Here is a 26318-nt window from a genome sequence, read left to right on the forward strand (position 1 = left end):
GACCCAGAACATGGGAAAGAAGTAGATGGGTATAAAGATGTTCCCTCAACTAGGGATACCCAAGCAAAACAGAACCTAGAAGAGTGGGTAGGGGAGGAGGGAAGAGAAATAAGTTATACTTGGGAATAAAGTATCCAGGGCATGTGAAGGAAACATTCTCGGAGTGTATAGAGAAATAGAACCTCCAATTCAAGGGAGAAAAGAGGATGATACAAAAGGTGTATAGAAGAATGATAGTTTAACTATATGAAAAAATGAATTTTGGTATATATGGAGGAATGATATTTAAATATGACACATAGGGATTATAGAAAAAGGATAACTAGAGTATGAATGATACTCGGAGTAGTGATGAATGATGTCCAGAGCTTTTAAGGGAAATGATGCTCATAGTTGGTTTTTTGGGGTTTGGAATATGTTTTGGAGGGTGGGCAGTTGAACCTGGGAACCTGATTAGGATGAGAACACGTACCTGCTCTGCAACTTATAGTCTTAGGGTTGTCTGGGACACTGAGAGCTTAAAGGACTTGTCCAGAGCTAGTATATGTCAGAGGTGGGGTTTGAACCCAGGCCTTCCTGACTCTGAGACCAGCTCCCCATCCACAATACCTCTCAAGATCCATGATGTTTAAAGAAATGATGCCAAATACACATGAAAGAAAGGTATAGATGTGTCTGGATATAAGAAGGAGTAATTCACAGGGTGTATAGGTGAATAATGCCAAATGCCATTGGACAAAATGGTACCTATGGCATATGGAATGGCGCAGTGCAAAGAGCACTATTCTTGGAATCAGAGGAGTTCAAATCCTGACTCTCACCACTTGTGTGATTTTGGATAAATTGCTTTACTTTTCTGATCCTTAATTTTCTTATCTATAAAAGAAGGGCATTGAACTAAATGCCCTTTGAGGTCTCTTCTAGCTTTTCATCTTCGGGACCTACTATAGTGCTTAGTCACATATTATGTGACTATCCAGGAGAATAGTGAAAACAATGGTCAAGGTGTAGGGGAGAAATAACTAGAACATATTAGGGAAACCAAATCCATTTAAAAAAATTAATTTTAGGGGCAGCTAGCTGGCACAGTGGGTAGAACACCAGCACTGGAGTCAGGAGGACCTGAGTTCAAATCTGGCCTTAGACACATAACACTTAGTAGCTGTGTGACCCTGGGCAAGTCACTTAACCCCATTGCCTAGCCAAAAAAAAAATTAATTTTGAATCTTGGAAGCTCAATTGAATCTTTCTGCAGAGGAATGGTATCTAGGTCATTTGTACTCATAATAGCCTTTTGCACAGTGGGGTCTATGAGTCTGTCTTTTTGTTCCCCTGACCAGGGCTAGCCCTCAGCAAAATTATGGACACTTGTCCTCCATAGAGACCAACCCCCTCCTATATAGCCCCCTCTCCATCCTTCTTGTGTCCCTTTTCCTCTATCTTCAGGTATCTATTTGACCTGTGGCTACCTTCCTCCCCCCATCACTTAGGCCTAACCTCCTAGATTCCAAAATTACTTTCCCTTCTGCTCTTCCTACTCCTGACACCATAATAAAAACCCACCAACAACTTCCTTATTTTCTCAGGTGAATCAGTCTCAAGGAGGTGGGAAGGAGAAAGATGTGAAGGCCAGGGTTAAAAAAAAAAAAAAGCAAGGAGATTGACTCACATGACTTTTGAGGTGCCTTCCAACGTCATTCCCAAAGGAACAAATTTCTAATGAGGAAATCCAAACACCAGGACAAAGATGGTAGGGAAACTATTGTGGGAAGAGAGAGATGATACAGGGGCCTTCCTAGTGCTGCTTAAATCCCAACACTTACACCCATGGCTAGTGTGGTCCCCTTAACAAAATGAATTCAGCAGTTTGGTTATGGGAACTGAAGAGCTAGTATAAAAAAACCACCAAGAAGGGACCACAAAAAAAAATCTCAGCCTGGCATGTATAGGCCTGCTTTCCTGTGGTCAGGGCGAGGAAACTGACCCATTCGCAGGAGAGCTGTTTGGAGTTGATGGTATGGCAGCTGCAAAGGTTTCCAGGTGGTTTGGGCCTAATTAACTTCAGGCATCTGTCCTGAGGCTGACTGCCCTCAGTTCTAGGCAAGCCACGGCTTTGCATCTGTTAGCAGTTTCCATCCCCATGACTGACTCAGAAGAGATGATATTTGGCCTTCTATTCCTTGCCAGTGAAGACATCTGCAGGGATATTTTTTTGAGTAAAAAATACCACATCTTTAAATATGACCAGCTATTTTTCAGGACTCAGCAACTGAGGTCCAATGACTCCCCATATTAAAAAAATAGAGAAATTCAGAGGCTGGGGGGCACAACTGGGACATGGGCAGTGTGGGCTAAGAGTTAGAGCCATTTAGGCTTTAGCCATGGGATGGAGTACAGTAGAGAACAATTGGGCTATCATTGTTAAGGATCTAGGGGAGGCAGTGTGTTTGGCAGAAAATGTGAGTTAGGAGTTAGGAGGCCTGGGTCCTATCCCAGGCTCTGCCACTGCCTAACTGGGGGACATTGGATTGACCGTTTTGTCTCTCTAGGTCTTTGATTCCTCATTGGTCAAACAAACAGGTTGTAGTAGACCTCCTTGGCTGGAAGTAGGCCCCTAATAAGAGCGTGTTGGATATGAAAATGAACATCCGTGAAGTCCCTTCCATCTGGAACAATCTATGGAAAGAGCACCAAATTTGTAGTCAGAAGCCTTGGCTTGGAATTCTGCATCTGCTACCTTGAGCAAGTCATTTGGGTTGCAGTTTCCTCATCTGTAAAGTGAGAAAATGGTACTAAATGATCTTTCTAAGGTCTCTTCCAACTCTAAATTCTAAGATTTATGATCTATGTTTCTTTTCTGAAAATCCCCTTCTCCCCCCTTCATACCTCACTCATAAGACAATTGGCCGGTATACATTTATTAAGCTCCTACCTTGTGCCAGGCACTAGCACTGGGAATACAAAAGCAGGCAAAAGGCAGTCCCAGCCTTCAGGGAGTTTATTAGTCTAATTAGGGGGTAGGGTGGGAGTGGGGAGAGAAAACTCACAAAAGGAAAAAGGAGGCTGAAAATCGGAGGGTGTGGAGAAGGTGAGGGAGGGCTGGGGAAGGTGCCCAATATGGGGGCGTGGTGGAGAACTCAGAGAAGTCTCAAAGTAGAGCAGCCAGGTGAGAAATGAGATGTTCAGAGCTGAGTTGCCTTCTTCAGTGGAGGTTTTGGAGTTCTTGGCTCCACCCACCAGTCAGCCTGGCAGAGAGTGGTGATGAGGGGGAGAACCGAGGCTGGATGGGATCTTAAAGAATGATTAGGTTTTCCCAATAATGAGCTTCCTGGGGCATGGTGGATAAATCAGGGAAGTCCCAAAGTAGAGCAGGCAAGAAAAAAATGGGATAGAGCTCCTCTGGCTGACTTCTCTGGTGAGTACAGCCTCCGCTGGAGCCTCATCTGGAGGCAGAAAGTCGACTTAGGTTACAGGACCCAGTTCCACAGCCTCTTAAGCATGAAATTTAAAGTGAGAAAGGGAATGAAGAGCAAGAGTAAAGGGGGGAGAGGGAATAATAATAATGTATTATTGAGGCTAATTGCCCAGCTCTGATTTTAGAGTACGAACTTTCTTTCCCAGGCTATAACTATGTTCTTTCTGAAAATGTTTGGGAGTTTGGGTGTGAGTGTGGACATGTGTGTGTGTATGAGTGCATATATCTATATCTATATCTATACATATCTATATCTATCTCTATATCTATATATACATACATGGTTGTATTTTGCTTTCAAGACTACTGGGTTCCAGGGCAGCTAGGTGGCGCAGTGGATAGAGCACTGGCCCTGAAGTCAGGAGGATCTGAGTTCAAATCCGGCCTCAGACCAAACACTTGACACTTAACTAGCTGTGTGACCCTGGGCAAGTCACTTAACCCCAATCGCCTAAAATTAAAAAAAAGAAAGACTATTGGGTTCCCTTGGGGATCTTGGTTTTAAACCAATGAAGTACTTTAGGCTAAGAATCTTGACCTTTTCCCTCTACTACCACTCCAAGGCTATTCATATCATATGATAATAATTGTTGACATTTACATAATTCTTTAAATGCATTTTTTTATTTGATCATCACAGCAATTCCGTAAGGTAGGTCCTACAGCTATTTTTAACCCCATTTTACAGGTGAGGATACTAAGGCTCAGGGAGGAAGACAGTGTGGTACAGTGGGGAGAGCACTGGCTCAGAATCAGAGGACCCAGGTTCAAATCCTGCTTCTGATGCCTCCTTCCTTTTTGATGTTTTAAACAAGTCCCTTAATCTTCTTGTACCTCAGTTTCCTTATCTGTAAAATGAAAGGATCGGACTAGATGGCCTCTGAGGCTGGATGTAAAAAAAAAAACTTCCTAACAATTTTGTTATTTTTGTTATTTGTTATTTTTTGTTATTTTTGTTATTTTTTGTTATTTAGTCATTTTTCAGTTTTGACTGAAAAGAATAGAAGGCGGAAACCCCATTTGGGGTTTTCTTGGCAAAGATACTGGAGTGGCTTACCATTGCCTTAACCAGCTCGTTTTATAAATGGTGAAACTGAGGCAAACAGTTTCTAAGTGACTTACTCAAGGTCACACAGCTACGAAGTATCTGAAGCCAGATTTGAACTCAGGGAGGTGAGTCTTCCTGACTCCAGGACCAGCACTTTATCCACTGTGCCATCTAGCTGCCCCAGTTAGAGCTGTACAAAAGTAGAATGGAATGCCTGGGGGAGGTAGTAGGTTTCTCATCATTGGAAATCTATTAGTGGAGAATGGGCCCATCATATAGGGAAGGGAAATCCTTTCCCTAATATGGGTTGGACTAGATGATCTCTGAGTTCCTTCCAGAGCTGAGATTCGGGGTGTGTGTGTGTGTGTGTGTGTGTGTGTGTGTGTGTGTGTGTAGTTTGGACAGGAGTAGGTGATGGCAGGAGTGGAGAAGTCTCAGACTCAGACTCATCCTTGTCTTTATTCTTCTTTTCCTGGTCCTGTAAGGATGTTAGAGAGGTAAAGGGTAAGATATTAGGGGACTCCATTTTACCAAGCAGAAAACTTAACCCTTATAAATGAGGTGATTTGCTCAGTTCCAGAAATTATTTTTTTCATACATTAATATTTATTACTGGATCAGCTAAGGTATGATCACAAAGAACAATCAGCCCTGTAGCACAAAGGTGAAAGGCTTACATAAATGATTTAGGAATTAAACAATGTACAAATAATTAACTTGAGGCAAAGAATAAAAGAGGCATTTGGCTATTATAGATGAATAATCCATTTTATGGTTCTATACAGAGATATCATTTATCTTCTTTTTCATTGTAGAAAACCCCTAGGTAATTTAACTGACTTTATAATTAGAAAATAGGTAGGTTTATTGAAGTTGTATATAAATATTGTTTCTTCAACCAGAAATTATTTAATAAGCAAATATCCACTGCTTTCTCCCCATCCCATTCAAGCACACAGGTGGGGCCCACATTAAGAAAAACCAGTATACAAAAATCCAAACTCATGAAGCAGTCAGAATAGGGTGAGGGAGATTATTCCCTTATGAAAAGGATGCGTGGGTGGTGGTTAAGTAGAGAGAGAGAGAGAGAGCTCTGGGCTTGGAATCAGGAAGAACTGAGTTCAAATTCAACCTCAGACACTTCATAGCTACGGCCCCCTGGGCAAGTCACTTAACCTCTATTTGTCTCAGTTTCCTCGACAGTAAAATGGAGATAATAATGGCATCTACCTCCCAGAGCTGTTCAGAGAATCAAATGAGGCAGTATTTGTAGAAAGTGTTTAGCACAGTACCTTGCACATGCTGTTCAGTTGTTTCAGTCGTGTCCAACTCTCTGTGACCCCATTTGGGGTTTTCCTGGCAAAGATACTGGAGTGGTTTGCCATTTCCTTCTCCATCCTGCAGGAGCTTTATAAATGCCTATTCCCTTCCCTTCCTTTAAATAGTGAGAGCCAGAATCACAGAGAGGGCTAGAGGGGACCTTCAACCTCCTCATTTTACAAATAAGGAAACTGATATCAAAAGTGGCAAAGTGATGTGCCTGAGGTCACGTATTTAGTAAGTGAGTGAGTCAGGACTTCAACCCTAAGTGTCAAGATTCCAAGTGTAATACCTTCCCACAGTTCCATGCTGCTGCCTCACACAGTGCTATTCAAAATAATGATTCGCTTTGCAGAATCTCTGTTTGGATGTACATTCTCAGGAATGCCTCCCTCATGTAAAGCAGGGCACAGCTGACCTGCCTTTGCTTTCTTTTTTCTTTCTTTTTTTTTTCGTCTAGGCAATGGGGTTAAGTGACTTGCCCAGAGTCACACAGCTAGCAACTGTTATGTATCTGAGGCCGAATTTGAACTCAGGTCATCCTGAATCCAGAGTCGGTGCTCTATCCGCTGCGCCACCTAGCTGCCCCCTGCCCTTGCTTTCTATCTCCACATCATCTTTCATATCCATCCCCTTTCTCTCTGCTCATACAACCACCACCCTGTTTCTGGCCCTCATTACTTTGCACCTGGACTGCTGAAATCACCTCCTAATTGATCCTCAGCCTCCAGTCTCTCTTCTCTCCAATCCATTCTCCACATAGCTGCCAAACTAACCTTCCTAAAGCGCACTTCTGACTGTGTTACTCCCTGGCTCAAAATCCTTAAATAGCTTCCTAACAGCTTCTAGGTTAAACTCCCTTAGCTTGGCATTGAATTTGTTAAATAATCTGGCTCTGACTAACCAGTCCCATCTTATTTCATATTACTCCCCATTACCCTTTCTACATTATGGTTAAACTGGGCTACTCACTGTTACCCCAAATCAGGATACCACCTCCTGCCTCCGTGCATTCGTTTAAGCTATTCCCCCAGGCTTGGAATGCACTCCCTCATCATATGACTTTCAAAATCCCCTTCGTCCTTTAAGGCTCAGCTGAGGTCCATGTCTTCACTGAAACATTCTAGTTGCTAGTATTCTCTTCCTTCTCAAATTATAGCATAATACATGCTATGTTCCCCACCCATCTCCAGGTAGACTGTAAGTTCCCTGAGGTCAGGGACTCTTTTTTTAATTCTTTCCTTCCTTCTTTTCTTCCTTCCTTCCTTCCTTCCTTTCTTTCTCTCTTCCTTTCTTTCTTCCTTTCTTTCTTCATACCCAGGATATACAAATACAATATGCATACATAATCTTGCACAAAGTCAATGTCAGTCAATAAACATTTATTAAATACCTACTGTGTGTTAGGCATGTGCTTAATATGTGATTTATAAAAGTCTGTTGAATTGAATTAAATTGCCTTCCAAAAATCCATATCACTGAAAGAGTTTGACTTTGGGATTTCCACCCCATGGTCATTCAATCTTGGGGGGGGGGTGGGGAAAGGGATATTTATTGTGTGTACATATTTTGTCCTGGTTTTTTTCAGCCTCACAATAATCTGACTGTGTGTGTGCCTCCATAAAACATCATAAGGTAACAAGAAAAGAACCCTAGTCAACAGCCATAGGAAAAAAATCCCATATAGGTTTCCTGTTTGAGGAAAAACATCTGCCCTCAGCAGCTCTGAAACTCAGACTCCTCTTTACCTGCCAAACCAGGGAAGGTTTAAAATAATAAATATACAGAGCAGCGACCCATGAAGAAGGGAATTCCCACTAGGATGTCCCATGACTAAGTTCCTGAGGCAAAGGGTTGAAAGGAAGGGAGTCCTTCCCTGATTACTCACTTCAGTGCTTCAAAATATCCGGCCACTGGCTCACCTGGCCCTCCCCAGAGAACCACACTAGTCACTGTGTCCTACATGTCCAGTCCTTTGTTTTATTTTCCCTACTTATTACTATTTTTCCTTCTTCCTATTTTTCTTCTTGCCTCTTTGTCTTCTGAAGTCACCCCCTGCCCCCCCTGCCAAGGGTTCTTGCTGAAGAACTGAAGGAAATCGTGATTATGGTGCTCTTCATGGGCTATGGAAGGTTGGGTAACTAGCAGGCAGAATTCTTAGGCTAACTTAGACCCTTGAGATGGAATATAACAGTTAAATCTAATGTGGCACTAGCTGATCTGAGAATGAGGACTCATCCTGGAGTAATAGAGCAGAGAGGACCACACTTGGGGTCCAAAGAACTAGCTCTGACAATTACCAGCTTTGTAACCTTGAGTATGTCATTTTATCTTCTGTAGATCTCAGTAGCCTCATCTGTAAAATGTCTTCCCTTTACTGACTCGAATTCAGTCCCTCTACCCCAGGCCTCAGTAGAATATTTCATAAAATACTGCAGCCTAATAATTCATTACTTGGGGTTAGCTTTTTGGTGATGAACTTTTCCAGAGTCAGTCAGGCTGATCCTCAGATACAGATACATAATGCACTGAGCTCAAGTTCCTATAACGATAATCATAGAGAGGCAGTGAATGTGGTATTGTGAATGGAGAGCTGGCCTCAGAAATAGGAAGACCTGAGTTCAAATTCTACCTTCATATGCTGGCTGTGTGACCCTGGGCAAGTCACTTAACTTCCCAGTGCCCCAGACAACTCTCTGTAAGTTAAAGAAAAGGTGCCAACTTGCATTGATAAAGAGATTATCTTTATCTAGGAATTACCTATACCAGTGAAATCATGTGCAATGGAATCTTATGCTAATAATGGTAATGATATTCAGGACCCTTAGTGTTTATAGATCATAGATATGCTAAATATATAAACAGTGTTTTAGCTACGTGGATTTATTATCTGATCTCTGGACTCAACTTTCCATCTCTTACTTTTGTGACTTCATACAAGCCTTCCTCCACACCTGGAATGTACTCCTCTGTATTTCTCACCTCTGAATTTCAGAATCTTTCTTTCTTCAAGGTTCAGCTCAAGAGGCACTTTTTTTGTAAACCTTTATCTGACTCCATCTCTTCTCCCCCTGCAAAAAAACAAAAACAAAAACAAAAAAAACCTTCATGCTTTTTCTCTCTCCTCAAATTTTACTACAGCACTTTGTCAGATGTTTCTTGCTCCTGCTCTCCATCCCTGCCCCCAGCTCCCCACCTTGAATTATATATTGGGCTTTTATATTCAACTCTATCATGTGTGCTATGTAATTGCAAGTAGTAAAGATTATGCTTCAGATATGCTGTATTTTATACTGAATCTGTCTTAACTGTGTGAGCTCTGTGAAATGGTAACATCTGTCAAAATAGACATCCTGTTATCTCTCAAGTTATTTGCAGGTATTTGCACTGAAATTTTGCAATGAATTTGCAATATTTGCACTGAAAATTTCTTATTAAGGGAGAGGGTAGATGGCAGGGAGGATGGCCAAGTGAGATTTCAGTAAAAACTGAAGGTCTGCAGAGACTTAAATGACTGAGATTTAAAAGGAAAGCATTCAGGTGCAAAATAGACTTTGGAGTGTTGCACACATATCAAAATTGCCTATGAAGAGGCCAGCAAGACAATGAATCCTGCCTCCAAGTCATAGACTACATTTATACAGTTGTGTCTAGTCACTCATTTATATAAGATTCCCGAAGAAGTAGAGGTGAAGAAAATACTGATCATGCTAAGAGATAGACTGATTGTCTAAGAGGTAGAGGAACTAGAGACCAAATTGCCAATATTTGTTGGATTATGGAGAAAGCAAGGGAGTTCCAGAAAATGTGGCAAGTCCTTAAAGAGATAGGAGTACCATATCATTTTATTTGTCTCCTGAAGAACCTGTATGCAGGTCAAGAAGCAACAGTTAGAACCAAACATGGGACAGCTAATTGGTTTAAGATTGGAAAAGGAGTACAACAAGGCTATATATTGTCACTTTATTTATTTAACCTATATGCAGAATACATGGTCCAAAATGCCAGACTGAATGCCTCAAAAGCTGGAATTAAGGTTGCCAGGACAAATATGAACAATCTCATATATTCAGACAGTACCACTCTGATGGCAGAAACTGAAGAGGAATTAAGAAGCCTCTTGATGAGGGTGGAAAAGGAGAATGTAAAAGCTGGCTTGTAGTTTTACATAAAAAAAAAAACTAAGATCATGGCAACTGGTCCCATTACTTCTTGGCAAATAGAAGGAGAAGAAATGGAAGCAGTGTCAGATTTTATGTTCTTGGATTCAAAGATCACTGCAGATGGTGACTGCAACCATGAAATTAAAAGGCTCTTGCTCCTTGGAAGGAAAGCTTTGACAAATCTGGACAGCATACTAAAAAGCAGAGATATTACCTTGCTGACAGAAGTCCATATATTTAAAGCTGTGTTTTTCCAGAAGCAATGTATGACTGTTGGACTATTACCTGAGTTCTATAGAATCAATGTTTTCAAACTGTGGTGCTGGAGAAGATTTCTGAGAGTCCCTAGGATAGCGAGGAGGTCAAATCAGTTAATACTTAAAGAAATTAATTCAAGTTACTCACTGGAAGATCAAATACTAAAGCTGAAGCTTAAATACTTTGGTCATATAATGTTGGGAAAGATTGAAAGCAAAAGTAAAAGGGAATGGCAGAGGATGAGATGGATAGATAGTATCATGGAAACAATAAACGTGAACTTGGACAGACTTGGAGAGATATTAGAGGTTAGAAGGATCTGACATGCTATGTATGGTCCATGGGGTCATGAAGAGTCAAACACAACTGAATGACTGGACGATAATGACAAAACTGAGGGCTGTTGACTTAGCTGAAAAGCACCTGTAGAACTACAGCTAGGGATGTACTGGAGCTAGCTTGACCAGTTTTGGAGAGTTCATTGTTCATTTGTGGGCATTAATACCTTGGAAATTGGTAAATGCTGCAAATCAGGGCTTGACTTGAGGGTTTAGTTGATTTCTAGACTTAGAAAATAATGGGAGGAAATATTAATAATGAGCATTAAATTTGAAAGCGTGCTGTCCTGCACAACCGTGACTATAGCTGAAAAGATCCTTCTAACAATCCAGCTAAAGACAGTTAAGTACCCTTTAGCCTAGTCAGTAGCTAAAGGTGAATTTAAAATTATAACTATCCATTAAAGAGTGAACCCAGGGCACTGACCTGTTCAGCAGAGGTGTCCAAGAGTCCAGCAGCAAAGCAGCCTGCCCAATATAATCTAGTAGCCACTCCCTAGTGACCTCCCTAGCACTATTCAGCAATGAAGCAGCCTACCCAGGCTAGTCTAGGAACAGTAGAGCCTGGTGAGGAGTCAGACCACCCTCTGAGTGACCTGCGCAGCCCAACCCAGCAGCAGATAGGTCCATCCAAATGAGTCATCATGCCCTAGGAGGATCAAACCCAGATGAACATTGGTCCAGAAGAGAAACCATGGCCTGCCTAGCTAAAGAGGAGAGAGAACCATAATGAACTATGTGAGGGCTCTCTAGTGAGAGAGGAGACATAAAATTCTATAGTTTCTGAGTTATGAGTTGCCTTAGACATGTATGCCCCACTACCATTGGACTTTGGGTTCCTGACCACTCTTTCCTTCTCTTAGACTCTAGGTATATTTGTGGGAAAGTGTGCCTTTGGTATTGGGAAAAAATATTTGTAATTACTGTCCTTGCTATGCCATTTGAGTAAATGCCTTTGCTAAAGATCTACAATGACTGATTGTTAAGGGGAAGGAAATTGTTGGGGGCTTGTTGGCTAGCGTTTTTGGAGGATAGCTACCCACAGAGTTACCCCTAGAACCCTGAGAATAGTAACAGCCATCCCTCCAGGGACCCAACTGGCCAGTGACAGTCTGAGTTGGGTGAGTAACTTTATTTTACATATTCAGTAATACAACAGGTATGAATACTTAAACTCTCAACTATGTAAAAGTCATCTCAAAAGAAAATGGTCTGACTTTAAAGGAAACACATTTGAAAAAACTATTGCTGTGCATTTTACCCCAAAATAAAAAGAAAAAAATAGCAATTTTTCTCTAATGGATCCTAAAAATAGAAAATCCAGTAATTAAAATCATGAGTGGAGAATCTCTCTAGTAGGTCCTTGCAAATGCAAAGGGCCCAATATTTATCCCAGACAAAAATGCTACATGTAATGACACTCTGTGTGTACTCTCCCAACTGACTTATGTGCTAACAAGTCAGGTTCCCAGAGCTCTGCTGGCTATCTCTTTCCCTTAACATCCTCTGGCAATAGCCCCAAAGGGTTGTGGGGTTTTTCTAAAACTATCAGCTCAAGCCCTTATTCAAGTATATTCCCAATATTAGTCACCAGTGATTACTTTTGCCAGTGCCACTCCCAATAGATTTTGTTCATAAAGACACCATCTATCAGTCTTCCCAGAGTTCCTTTATTCCAAGACTTAACTGAGTTTGGGGGTGGAGGAGAAATAAACAACAATTAGGCTCTAAATGTCATATTGAAGGAGGGAAAAGAACTTGCCCCCAAAATCCTCTCCCTGTGTCTACCACATGAGCTACAGTCTGCTTGCTCACAGTGATTCCTAGATCTAAGAGACTCTCTCCAAATGAGAAAATGTCAGTGTGCCTGTTGATATGTTTGATAAATATTTTTCTAGACCAGAAGGTCATTTGTTTTCCAGCTTGAATCCACCACATTCTGATCTGGCGAGTGAGGTGAAGTGGAGGCTGAGGGAACCATTTTGGTTTGCAGACTTTCTTTGCCAAGAAAACTCTTAAGGAAAGCCCTGAAAGAAACCCAAGAAACCTGGGGTAGTGGGGGAGGTGGGTTTGGGGGAGGTTGCTTGATGTTTTCTAAATCCTATTACAGAAGGTTGCAGTTGACCTCTGTTTCAATAATAGGCATAGCTTACAATCACAGAATCATAGAATTTTCTCCAGCACTTAGCTCAGTGCCTTACACGTAGTAGATGCTTAATAAATTTTTGATGGATTGGATGGATTTGACTTTAGAGTAAAAATCATGAAGTAGAAAGATAAGATCACCAGACTGGGAGTCAAGACCTGAGCTTAAGTTCTAGCTCTGCCACTAACTAGGTATGTGACTTTTAAACTCATAGAATCAATCAACCAACGAACAGGAACTTTTAAAACCTAACTCTACTGTGTGCCAAGCACTGTGTTGGGCACTAGCTCTTTCCATAGTCTTACCTCATAGATAGGTATTTATTGGGGGCAGCTAGATGGCGAAGTGGATAGAGCACTGGCCCTGGATTCAGGAAGACCTGAGTTTCTAGCTTCAGACACTTGACACTTACTAGCTGTGTGACCCTGGCAAGTCACTTTGCCTGGCCAAAAAAAAAAAAAAGGTATTTATTAAATGCCAACTATGTTATAGTCACTGTGCTAGGCACTGCAGATACGAATACAAAAACTGAAATGCTCTTTTAGGAGTTTATTTTCTATCAGGGAAGACAAAATGTAGATAAATGCATATAGAGAGAGTAAATATAAGGTAGTTAAATACTAGGTGGTATTCTTTAACCTCCAGGTTAAGAGGGAGTACGTTCCAGGCATGAGAAGCACCCAGTACAAAGAAGGCACATCAAAGGGAGATGGAGTGTCATGCATGAGGCACAGAGAGAAGGCCAGTTCATCTGGACTAAAGAGTACAAAAAGAGAAATAATTTATAATGAGGCTGGAGAGGTAGGTTGAGACCAAGTTGTGGAAGGCTTTAAAAGCCAAACAGAATTTATGTTTTATCCTAGAGGCAATAGGGAGCCACTGTAATTTATTGAATAGGGGAGTAACATAGTTCCATGTTTAAAGTAAATGATCCCTTCATTCTACAGACAAGGAAATTGCCAGGTATATTAAAAGATTGCCCATGTTTGTACAACTACTCAGTGATAGATCTGAGCCTCCTGCCTCCAAGTCTGTTGTTCTTTCCACATTACCATGCTGCCTATCAAATTTGATGCCATGTAGCTCTAAGGGAGAAAGGGACCTTTATCACAGTGATGGGAATGCAGGGCAAGGCTTGCCAACCCCACCTCTCCCCTGATTTGGGCATAATGGGAGTTAACAGAATTCAGTCCCTCTAATCTACCTGTGATTGAAGGTTGAGGGGACTTTCCCTAGATGGGAGGCAGGAAAGGTGTAAGTAAAGAACAGACAAGTTCTTGATGGTTGTCAAAAAATGAAAAGGTGCTTAAGTAATCCTTGAGCTAAAAATGTGTTGATTAATCTCAGAGGCATGTTGACCCAGGCCAGCTTCATAAAAGAGCAATAACACTTTCCAGTCCCTTTGCCTCACAATACCATGAATAAGAAGCTTTGGCAGCAGGTAACATCTCCAACACAATTCAACAATTCATTGGAGAAGCAATAAACAGGAGCTCAAGAGACAGAAAAATAGAAAGAAGAGCCTCATTGGATGATGATTGCAGAGGTAGAGTGTAGCATACATTATAAAGTTTTTTTTTTAATTTGTAACTAAGTCTTCTGTTAACCTTCTATGTCTTCCTCTATGTTGCTTCTTGGCTCTGACTCTTACCAAAGGGCTACATCTGTGATGTGTGACACTTATCATGTCCCCAGACCTTTAACCTGATCCTGATGGCCCACTTTCATTATACATTTATGATTGACAGTTCCTAGTTACAGTAAGTGAGTGAGAACAGAGAAAAGAGGGAAAAATGAAACCATTAACTATGTCCAAATTTCAAGTTGGTTTCCCTCCTAAAAGGGAAAGTAAAGTCCTTGAGTAACACTTTCTACTATCCAGATAATGAAGGACAAAGAAGTGTTGCTTAAAACAGTGGTAAAAGGGCTTTGATATGAAAATGAAAAAGAAAAATAATCCAAAGAGGGAGAAGTGAATCCTGACATATTGGGAGGTTGAAGGATGGGGAAATTTTACACAGAAGAGAAGGGAAAGAAGACCAGTGAACACTTGGAGCCAATAAACAAATATGTGAGTCTTTTCAATGTAAAGGGAACTACACACTAAGGGAGTAGCTGCTTGTCCTCCAAGGAACATTGATGTGGTTCCACAGGTGTTTTCAGGGGAGAACTTATCCATTAAAGGACAGAGGAAGGAGAGAGAAGTAATGGTGGCTGGCATCTTCCTGTTAAGGGATTTTGAGGCAACTATTTGTCAACCTGATAACAATGGAAAGGTATTCATTCTTTCTCAGGCAAGTGTCAGAGACGGAGAACTTCCCAAGACTTGTGTGTATGACTACTACCCACTTCCTATGATTCACTTGGGCGTAAATGGTATTGCCAGAGGAACCTTGTTAAAGATTGTAAAGTCTTAGGCAAGAAACTAAAGACCTTAGAGGGAATAACTGGTGTTTTTAATCAGTATTACTGGTGGAGGACAAGGGCTTCTGAAGACATGGAGAGTGAACATCTAGTTAAGAAGATGGTATTTGATAATAGAATGTGGACTTCTGAACCATGGCTTAAAATTAAGTAATGATAGTCTCCTGTCCAGGTTTGGAACGTACCTAAAAAGATCTGGTGAAAATGTTTCTGCCTAAAGTATTGAGAATAAGGAAGTGGCCTCTCCATCTTATAGTTGATGATGAAGAAGAATACAAAAGCCAGGACTACTCTAAACATGCACACTCAATTTGGGAAGAGCAGGTTTCAAAACATTGCCAGAAAGAACAAGAGAGATCCCATGGGTCAAAATTCCATAAGGGAAAGTGGCACTGAAGGGATGAGAAGATCTCAAGAATGAAATCCTGAAAACACTAAGAAAAGTGGAAAGAGAAATAATGAGAATGAAAAAGTGAATTATCTAAAAAAACAAAGAGAGATATACAAGGAATTCACTAGCTAACATGTTTTGAAAATACATCTACAGAAGAGGAAAGCAAGGAAAGTTAACAGATGACAGATGTAAAAGCATGGCAATCCTGTAAGAACAGTGGAAAACTCAGAATTAAATTAGTTTGGTGAGAAAAGCTAATGAGGATTTTTTTTAAAAAATATTTTCTTTTTGTCTGTATTTAAAGAGGTTCACAGAAGGGATAGGATTGGTGATGCCTGGGGTGGATGGGACAGTGATAACTGACAACAGAGAGAAAAATCTTGCTCAATTTAATTTTGCTTCCCAAGGTAATTAATGAGATAGTAAGAGACAACTAGCAATTCCTATTGAATTAAATTAATATTGCTTAGATAGATTACATCCTCAAATACTGACAGAATATGTTTATGTGAGTGCTAATGTGTTGTCAACAGTCTTTGAAAGTCCATGGAGTACAGTAGAGGTACTGCAAAATTGGATAAGGGCAAATGTTCTGATTTTTTTAAGGAAGAGAACACTCTACAAATGATAGACCAGTGAGATTTATTACTGGGGGAAATTAAGAATTTACTATGAAAAGAGTAGTTAGTGACCAACTTGAAAAAGAATTGGTGATCACAAGCCGGTATGACATCAGTCATAACAAGTCATCCCAGACTAACTTTATTTAATTTTCAGATGAAGTTATTAAACTGAAAGAGGAGAGCAATAAGTTAGATAATAGTTTATCTAGATTTTAGCAAATTAGTTGATAGATTATCTCATTCTATTCTTGTGGAAAATGTGGAGAGATATGTACTAGGTGGTAGTACAGTTATGTGGATTTGGAATTGGTTGAATGACCCGACCCAAAGAGTTGTCATATGGTTCAATGTCAACTTGGAAAGGTCTGCAGTAGTATCTCCCAGGGATCTATGGTATTCAGTTGTTGGGTTTTTTTTCAATCAATGACTTAGCTATATGTATAGATGACATGCGTTTGCATGCAACACTAAGTTTGTGGGGATAGCTACCAACACAAAAAATATTGGTAGGTTAAAACATTAGTCCAAAATGAACAAGAGGAGAAAATGTAAAATATTACATGTAAGTTCAAAAAACAATTTAACAAATACATGTCGAAGGAAACAAAGTTATTACAGTACTTGATCTGTAAAGGTTCTAGGGGAATTATGTCACAGTTAAGAAAGCTAATGTGATTTTAAAGGGGCAATAAGAGATGTATGATTCCCAGGAATAAGGAGGTGATGGTCCCACTGTGCCCTCATCTTGTCAAATTATATTTGGAGTGTTGTGTTCAGTTCTGGGAACCACATGTTTGGAAAGGTATTGGTAAGCTGTAGGTCAACTGCTGGAGTTCAAGCTAGGTGATAAAAGACCTTGAGTTTATGCTATATGAAGATTGGTTGAAGGAAGTGAGAGTGTTTAGCCTAGAGAAGAAAAGAGGTGGAGAACATGATGACTCTCTTCAAGGGCTTGAAGGTTATCTTATTGAAAAGGAATTAGATTCATTCTGCTTCACCCCAGAAGATGGAACTAGGAACAACAGGTAGAATTTACAAAGAGTTTACAAAATTTGGGAGACATAAGGAAAGATTTCCTAACAATTTATATTTCTTTATGCATTTATCATAGGCTAATTTTTATTATATAGGGAGTGTAATATATTGAAAGGAGAATAGGCCTCAAAACCAGGAAGATGTGGGTTCAAATTCTGACTCTGACACATACTGACTGTGTAACCCTGGGAAAGTCGTTTAACTTCTCAATACTCTAGGCAACTTATACTCTGATTTACAGAGAAGATGCTGACCTATATCAGTAGATGAAGTTTCCTCACCCACGAGATTCTTATACCAATGAAATCAAAGGTCAAGTCTCAGTCCCAGTTATCTCTATATATGCCTCTCATTCCTAGAATACAACCTCTTTGATTATAGGAACTGTGTCATTTACTTTTAAATTAAAATTATAGAATCCCACAGTTAGAAAGGATATTAGAGACCATCTATTCTAATCTGTATCTGAGCTGGTTTCTCCTCTGTTATCACTGTTTTCCAGTCTCCCTTCGATGACCTGTGTGATAGGGAATCCACTCTCTGTTGAAGCCGTTCATTCTAATTTTGGTCAACTCCAATTGTGAAGTTTTTCCTTATATCCTACTGAAATCTGCTGCCTGGCAACTTCCATCCATAGCTTCTAGATCTACTTTCTGGGACTGAGAAGAAAAAGCCTAGTTTGTCTTCCAAGTGACAGCCTTAAAACACTTGAACAAATGTATTGTGTGTCCACTAGTACCTAGCACAGTGCACTGTACATAGACCTTTGTAAATATTTGTTGAATGAATAGGTGAATTTGTCAACTCTCTCCAGAAACATTTTCCCTAAAGGATTTTTAAGGGTCATTTGTTTTTATTGATAGGTTTGGGTTTTTTTTAATGTCACCTTCACTTCCATATATACTTCTCTACCCTACCTAAATAGCTATCCCTTAGCAGAATAAAAAGAAACGCATTTAAGCAAAACTAACCAACATATCAACCAGTTCCAACAGTCTATGGAAAATATTCCAGATCTGTGGTCCCCCAAAGGTACATTGTCCTGTCTTTTCTTCAGGGTCAAGCTTGAGCATTATAATTATACAGTACTGGGGTAGGGGAGGGAAGGGGATTTGTTGTTGTTTTTACCATGTTCTTGCCATTTACATTATTGTAGCTATTGCATATGGTGTTTTCTTGGTTCTGTTTAATTCACTTTGCATTGTGTTCTTGATAGACATTGTATCTTACAGTAATACTCCATTACATTTCCAATTCTTTGCTACTACAAAAAAAAATGTTGCAATAAATATTTTAGTCGATAAGAAACTGTGCAAGATGTCATTTTAAAAATGACCACTGAACACTGAATTAGAAGACCTGGGTTTTAGCTTTAATTTTAGTAGCTAGTCAGCTCTGAGGTCTTGGCAAGTCACTGAACTTTCCTGGACCTCAGTTTCCTCATATATCAAATGAGGAGATTGTACTAAAATGTCTCTAAGTTTCCTCTCAGCTTTAACATTCTATGATTTGATGTGGAGGTACCTTATCCTATCTTACTCATCTCAGTCTTCTCAGGAAGAGGTCCTAGAAAGCATCAATGATATGCTATGAAAAGAGGCATCAGGGGAGAAGGTGAGGAACCACCAAGAAAAAGAAACAGGTTAAACAATGGTGAGAGGTACAGATGTCTCCTGTACTCTACCCACCCCTCTCTGAGAAGGAAATAACACAAGTCAGCAGCCTGGCTTCAGGCTTACCTGAGGTTTTCCAGTGAAGTCCCTCATGCCAGAGCTGTTAAGAGAACCTCTCGCTATAGCTGCTACTGCTGTTTCTAATCCTAGCCTCCTGAGACTTCCTCTTCATCAACCCTATTTCTGTCCCTTGGCTCACCTAAGATCAAGATTATTTTTCAAAGGGACACTAGTAGCTAAGAGGAAGAAGATAAAATAAAACCATTTAGAAAATTATAGAACTCAAATCACAGAGCCTGGAAATCTTATCCTGAGATGTCCCTGTTCCAGCCATTGATGGCCAGCGTGGTTTCTGGTGCTATCTCACCTTCACAGTCAACTAATTTTCATCTAGACCCAACTTTATGATATGGCCTCCCTACAGGTTTGTCCTCTGATGCTTTCTGTATCATAGCATCATAAATCTAGAACTGGAAGGAACTTCAAAGGGCATCTACCCTAATTCCTTCACTTTATAGATGAGGAAATGAAAACTCATTTTCATTTAGGTTAGGTGATTTGCCCATCACAGTTAGGAAATATCAGAGGTAAAATTTAAATTAAATTTGAAATTAAAAACAGGCCTTCTGATTCCTCCAGCTCTGACCCATGAGTTCATTTGGGTTCCTTCTCCTACTGCTTCAGCGTGAATGTCCTTCTAGTACCTCAAACTCAACATGTCCAAACTCAAGCTCATTAATTTTCCCATTCCTCTTCAGATGTCTCATAGCACTTTGTTTTGCAACTCTAATGTGTTCATCATGTAATATTAAGATTATAGCTATCTGTGCTTTGTGTCTTATACTGTAAACATGATGGAGGAAGGAACTATGTCAATCATAAACTTGGATATCTTTCTAAACACCTCGAAAGGGCTGTGCACACAGTAGGCAGTTAAGTGTTTGCTGAATGAATGAATGAATGGACTGACAAATATACTATCTTTAGAAAAGATCTAATGTGTGAACCTCCCTGCCAGCCCAGAATGCATTCATCTTCTCTTCAGATGCTAAGCTGGTTCCCCTTCTCACTTCTCTTAGTGAGTCAACCTAGAATTCAGGCTGTTCACATGGAGAGTGGGGATGGGGTGGGGTGGGAAGGGATGGGGCTTTCCTCCTCAGCTCATTTGCTGAGGGGGGCAGGATGGAAACAGGTGTTGCAGGATGATACCAGTTGGGTCCAATTAAACATTTCACACCTTCCCTAGCCAGCTGCTGATTCCTTTCTCTGTCCCACAACTGGAAGAGTCATTTGGCACCCAGGGAAGTAAATAACTATCTAGTCATGGTCCAATTTAACAACTTTTACAAAGTAAAAAATGCAGTATTAACATATTTAATGCATTGCACCAAAAGTGAAGGATCATTTTTTGTATCTCTTTCAGGGCTGAGATCCTAAGAAGAAGAAAGTACACTGAATTTAGTGAGACCCAGAATTTTGTATGTAGTAGGTGCTCAGTAAATGTTGCAATTAATTTTTTTTTGCAGAAGGAGAGTATGAGGGTGATGCCTTTAATTTGGAAGGCATCTTTCATTCTAATTCAGAGATTCCTAACCTTTTTATGTCATAGGGTTCATGGTAAAATCTATGGACCTCTTCATAGAATAATATTTTTAAAAGCTTGAAGCAAAATACATGGGAAACTAATTGTATTAAAAATATGGTTATAGAAAAAAATTAAAGTTCACAAACCCCAGGTTAAAAAGCTCTCCTCTAAAGAGATGGAGGAACTGACATCGGGACCATTAGAAAGGAAATGAGATGCTAATCTGGCTGTCTGGAACTCAGGGACTGATGTTGGAAAGAAAAGTAAAAGGCAAATTTCAGCTTTTTTTCCAGGTTGTCTAGACTAGTTCACCAAGGAAGAAGGGGGAAATAAGGACTCAGGAGAGACCCTGGGTCAAGTAATAGAGATCATTGAACTAGCTAAATTTCCTTTGTGTTCTGTCTTTTAGGAATTTAATGAAGAAGGATGCAGAGATGCAAAAAAAAATTTTACAGGAAAGCCATGATATTCTTGAGATGAACAATCAGGCCCAGGGTTGACCCTGGGAAAAATTGTGAAATAATAAAAAGAACAGCTTCTTTCTAGAGTACATTAAGGATTTTGATGGATTTTACTCCTAACCCAATATGCTAAGTAATATCACTGTCTCCATTCTTTTTACAGATGAAGAAACTGAGGCTAGGAAATGTGAAATGGTTTGCCCATAGCCATCCAAAAAGTGAATGAGGGGGGCAGGCTTCTCTAGCAAGCTGCCTCAATGTTTCTCTTTGAGTTCCTCAGCTCCCTATTCAGCAGTCCTACTCTCCAATTCCTCTTGCTCAAGGACTTGGTGCCCCCACAATGGCCCAGAAAATGATATTGCAAGTCAATTATATTTAATTGGCGGAAAGTTTAATGATTCAAGAATATGATGTGACTTCTAAAAGAAATGAATACGTTCTTAGGCTGTAGTCACAAACACATAATGTTCTGATCAAGGGAAGTGATTATCCCACTGTACTCTGGCCTGGCCATACCATATTTACAATATTGTTTCCAGTTCATAGGCCCATAGGATTTGGAACTAAAAGGAATCTTAGTTACCATTCTGTCCAGTTCTTTAATTTCACATATGAGAAAATGAAGACCCAGAAAAGTAAGGAAAAACTTCCTAACAATTAGTGTGGTCCAGAAGTGGAATGGGCTGCCTCAGGGAGCAGTAGGTGCCCCTTGCTTGAGGTCTTCAAATAGAGGCTGGGCACCTTTATTGGGCATGTGGTAAAGGGCAATCTTTTTCTATCATAGGGTGGGCTTAATAACCACCTAGTCTTCCAGCTCCAGCGTCCTCAGACCTCTGTAGGTCTCCCAATGGCTAGTTCAATAAAATGCCAATCATAGGTACACCAGGTCCTACTTGAAAGTTCAGCCAGGCAGTGACATTTGTTGAAGACATTTGTTTTTTATTGTCCCATAACTACATCTGAATGGCTTTTAGTATAAATGTCAGCCTGTGGGAGCAAGGGTTTAAGACCTGTACAACCCTGCCCCAGATCCTGCCTGGTGGTATGAGTTGAATGGCTTTTGGTGGGAAGCTTCTTTCTATCTATGTAATTCCGGTCAAGTCATTTCATTTGTCTGAGCCTCAGCTTTCTCAGCTGTAAAATAGGAAGGTTGGACCATATAGTCTCCTAATCCTGAGTCTCTTCCAACTCTAAATCCTAAAGTCCTCCGCCCAAACAACTCAATATTTTTTTGCTTTTTTGCTGAGGCAATCAAGGTTAAATGACTTGCCCAGGGTCACACAGCTAGTAAGTGTCAAGTGTTTGAGGCTAGATTTGAACTCAGGTCCTCCTGACTCTGAGGCCGGAGCTCTATCCACTGCGCCACCTAGCTGCCCCTCAACTCAATTTATTTCATGCCATAGGAGACAGTGTGTTGTTATGGAAAAGCACTGTCTCTGGAATCAGAGAGTCTGGGTTCAAGTACCATCTTGGATCCTGTGTGACTTTGGGCAAATCACTTAAACTCCCTGGGCCTCAGTTTCCTTATCTGTAAAATGAAGGGATTGGGCTAGATGGCCTCTGAGATCTTTTCCAGCACTGAATCTATGATCCCATGAGCCTATGAACAGTTGACCAAGGTGGTGCTAAGCTCGAATTTCTTGTTGGTGTTTTCAACAAAAATGACTATACTGATCCCAAAGCAGAGCTTTGGGTTAGAGATATGGCCAAGCTAGAGCCAGCTCGGTGAATGAAGTTCTCCTAAATCGCTTTTAGATTTAAGGCCCTCTTCTTGTTTGAAGGTACCCTATTCTCCCTCTATCTTCCTACTCCATACTAACTACCCACCCAGGAGTATCCTAAGTATCCATAAGTAGGAAGGACCTTACTGGATGGAACTGAGAATGGAAAGGCCAGAGACCATTGCCCAGGTTGTAAAAACCCCTGCCTGAAGGTGTTCACTGAAAACAGAATTCTGTCTCTTCCAGGCCCTGCTGAAAGATCCTCTGTATATTGGACTGAAGCACAAGCGTGTACGCGGGAAAGAGTATGACGAATTGATTGATGAGTTCATGCAAGCAGTGACTGACAAGTAAGCAGGCCACTTTTTTTTAACCTCAGTTTTGAAACAGAACACGATGGGTGTTCTCCTTTTAAGATATAATCAAGACCTAATGTCAACAGTGGTTGGGACCAATGTACGAGCAAGAGCCCCTAAGTGTTGGCCCCCTGGGTGGTCTAGAAATTAAATCTTGACCCTGAGCAGTTGGAGGCACCCAGTCAAATGTGTTTGTTCACTGCAAGAGTCTGGGGGAGATGGAAGCCATGGGGAGAGAATGGCCTTAGGATGTGGGGATTCCTCTGTCTAGAGAAGGAATTCGTCAACTTTTTTATGTCATGAACCCTGGTTGGTGAAGCCTGTGGACCCTTCAGAATGTTTGTAAATGTGTGAAATAAGATACAAAGGATTACGAAGGAAATCAATTACATTGAAATCCAGTTATTAATGAATTTTTTTAAGTTCACAGACTCTAGCTTAAGGACTTCCAGTCTAGTGTTAGTCACCCTACGTTCTGAAAGGAAAACTACCCCACCTCCAGCCAGTTGGGCGCTGGAGTTCCTGTGTAAATCACTTTCAAAGTTGGAAAGGACCCTAGCAGCCATCTATTCAAGCCCTTACCTGCATAAGACTCTCTTTCACAGTGTACCTGGTAAGTGTAATTGGGGCCTTTGCTTAAGGACTTCCAGTGAGTATGAAAAAAAGCCACCTCCTGAGATGGCCCAATCTACTTCTAGATAATTCTCATTGTTAAGATTTTCCTCACGTCATCATTGCTCCTTTGCATCTTCTATGAATTGCTTTGGGACCAAAGAGAACAAATCTAATCCCTCTTTCATATGACAGTCTTTCAGATGCTTGGAAATTTAGAAATCACTCTCCCTTTTTCAGTCTCCTCTAAGATAGCATGAGGTGAATTGTGCTATCCAGAGGAGGAGAAAGAAGGAAATGTACCCCCAGACTAAATGGCTTTGGAAAGAGTCCTGGTACATTAGCATGCATTTTCCACCTCTGCCCAAGGGCCAGGTGATATTAATGTGCAGCCACCCGGGCTCTTGATTTCTAAGATTTATGAGGTGTTGTCCCTCAAATGTTTTTCTCGCCTGGCTCTTTGCATTGAAAGGAGCCTCATAAGTGATGGGAATTAGTCTTCCTCCAGTCTCTCCTTCCTGAATCCCTCTCTTTGACAGGCGCCAGCCACACCTGTCAGTCTTCATTGCCACTTCCTTAGCATGCTGGTTTCTCCAAAATGCTGGCTCTATCCCCTGAACTCCCTGGGCAGTTCTCTCTGAATCATTCAGGCAGTTTTAGGGCCTCCCCTAGCCTGCCCCATGTCATAGCCTCAGCTGAAAATTGCCCTGTTTTCCCGGCAATCCTCAAAGCTCTTGTCATTTCAGTTAGAAACCCTGGTAAGGGCCTCCAATACTAAAACAGGTCAATAGTCACACCAGACCAGGTACTGAAGGTAAAGTCCCTTTTTTGCCTCTGCCCCTAACAAGTTAAGTCCTAATCAAAATGTTGAGGGAGACAAAGTTTATTTTTGGTGCCCCTGCCTTATAAATATTCCATCTTCTTTTCTGGACTCCTGTAATTGTAGCCTTCATTTACTACAAAGCACTTTACACATACCATTTCATTCACAACAGCTCAGTATGGTAAGGAACACAAGTTTTTTTTCTGGATGTGGGATTTTATGGGTGTAGGAAGCTCCCAGTGAGGAAACCCTCTCCACCAGTACAGATCCCTAGTCTTTGAGAGTTATCTGGGACACAGAAGTGAAGTGACTTACCCAGGGCTACAGAGCCAGTATGGATGGAGAAGGATCTGAAACCAGGTCTTCCTAACTTTGAGGTAAGCCAGGATTCCGTGCTGCCTCATGATACAAGTATTATTGACCACGTTTATGTTTTATAATTAGGGAAATTGAGGCTCAGAAGTAAAGTGACCTGCTCAGCTAGTAAGTGGCAAAGTCAGGACTCAAAAGAAAGACTTCTGACTCTAAATCCTATGTTCTTTCTATTACAACATGCTGTCTCTTCCCATTATATGCTTCACTACCCCAAAGTTGTCATCCCTGGCCAGGGACCCTTATGCTTTTTCTACCACCTCCCAATGTTCTCTCAAGCTCACACTGAATCCACCCATCCTTTATCTGATCTCTTTCAGCTTTAAGATTTCCACTTTATATTAGTTAATCAACCACTACAATTAATGTGCTTAATAAGCCAGCATAGGGTAGTAGAGTGAGTTAGAAAGAACAGGATTCAAATGACACTTCTGGCACTTACTATAGACATTATGACAACCACTCTGAATATCTGTTTCCTCATCTAAAAAATGAAGATCTTGAACTTGGTGACCTACGATGTTCCTTCCAACTCTAAATCTGATTCTAAGACTCTATGCTTGGAGTCAGTCCTAGATCTCAAGCTACTAGGTCAGGTAAAATAAGATAGAAGTGGGAAAGCCATTTAACATCCAGATCTGGAACTGGTAAAAAGCTGAGAAATAGACCTCCCATCAGTTCCCACAAGACGTCATGAAATTCCTTGAAGTGAAGCTTTCAAAAGGCAGTGCAGAGACTCCATGGCTTCGCCAGAAAATGGCAACCAGTTGACAGATTGGGACATGTCCAGAGGAGGGTAATGTGAATAGTGAGGAGACTGGAGTCCTAACCTGAGGCCCTAGGTATCAGTATTCAAAGCACTGATAGAAACCTGATAATTACCATTTCAAAACAGCAAGGTGGGAAGAGATAGGAAATTATACTACGAATAAATAAAGCTTAATAAATTTCTTTTTATTTGTATAGTTTAAAGCACCATATAAAGATGAGCTATTATTAAATGCCATAATAATGGGGAGAAGGCAAAACTACTTGATTTTTCTGTTGTTTCCATTTGGTGTCCAAAGGGAAGGCTCTGTGAACTGGGAGGGATAGAACAAAAACATTTCATGAGTTGAACCCCAAGATAAGTGAAACGATGGCAAGAGATAACCTAGCTGCCCCCAATTTGTTCAAGTCACTAGGCCTAGCGTAACTCCATCTACAAATATGGAAGAAATTGATAAATGTTTGTGTTGAGCCATCGTCAATGATCTTTGAAAACTCAGATAGAACTGGAGAGATAGCACAGGACTAGAGCAGGGCCAATATCTCAATTTCCTTCTGGACCACCCCCTCCCCCAAAAAGGAAGAGTATGAGAGCGTCAATCTGGACAAAATTCTAGACTGTCTTTTAAAATGGATAGCTTGTTAGCTTTTTGAAAGGAAAGCAGGGATGTCCAAGAGTCAGGCACAACTTCATTAAGAGTAAGTAACAGTATTTCTGTCTTG

At 40.7% G+C, this 26318-nt stretch overlaps 1 protein-coding gene across 3 annotated transcripts in view; it reads left to right on the forward strand.

The window, feature by feature from the left end:
• Nucleotides 1-26318, forward strand: part of ME3 (malic enzyme 3) — a 314844-nt gene that overhangs the window by 211534 nt on the left and 76992 nt on the right. For all 3 annotated transcript variants that reach the window (XM_027848248.1, XM_027848247.1, XM_027848249.1), the window contains exon 7: nucleotides 22911-23014. In XM_027848248.1, the coding sequence (XP_027704049.1) occupies nucleotides 22911-23014 (104 nt within the window). The remainder of the gene's footprint in view (nucleotides 1-22910; nucleotides 23015-26318) is intronic.

Source organism: Vombatus ursinus, unplaced genomic scaffold (genome assembly GCF_900497805.2).
Source record: "Vombatus ursinus unplaced genomic scaffold, bare-nosed wombat genome assembly UNPS02005659.1, whole genome shotgun sequence".
NCBI lineage: Eukaryota > Metazoa > Chordata > Mammalia > Diprotodontia > Vombatidae > Vombatus > Vombatus ursinus.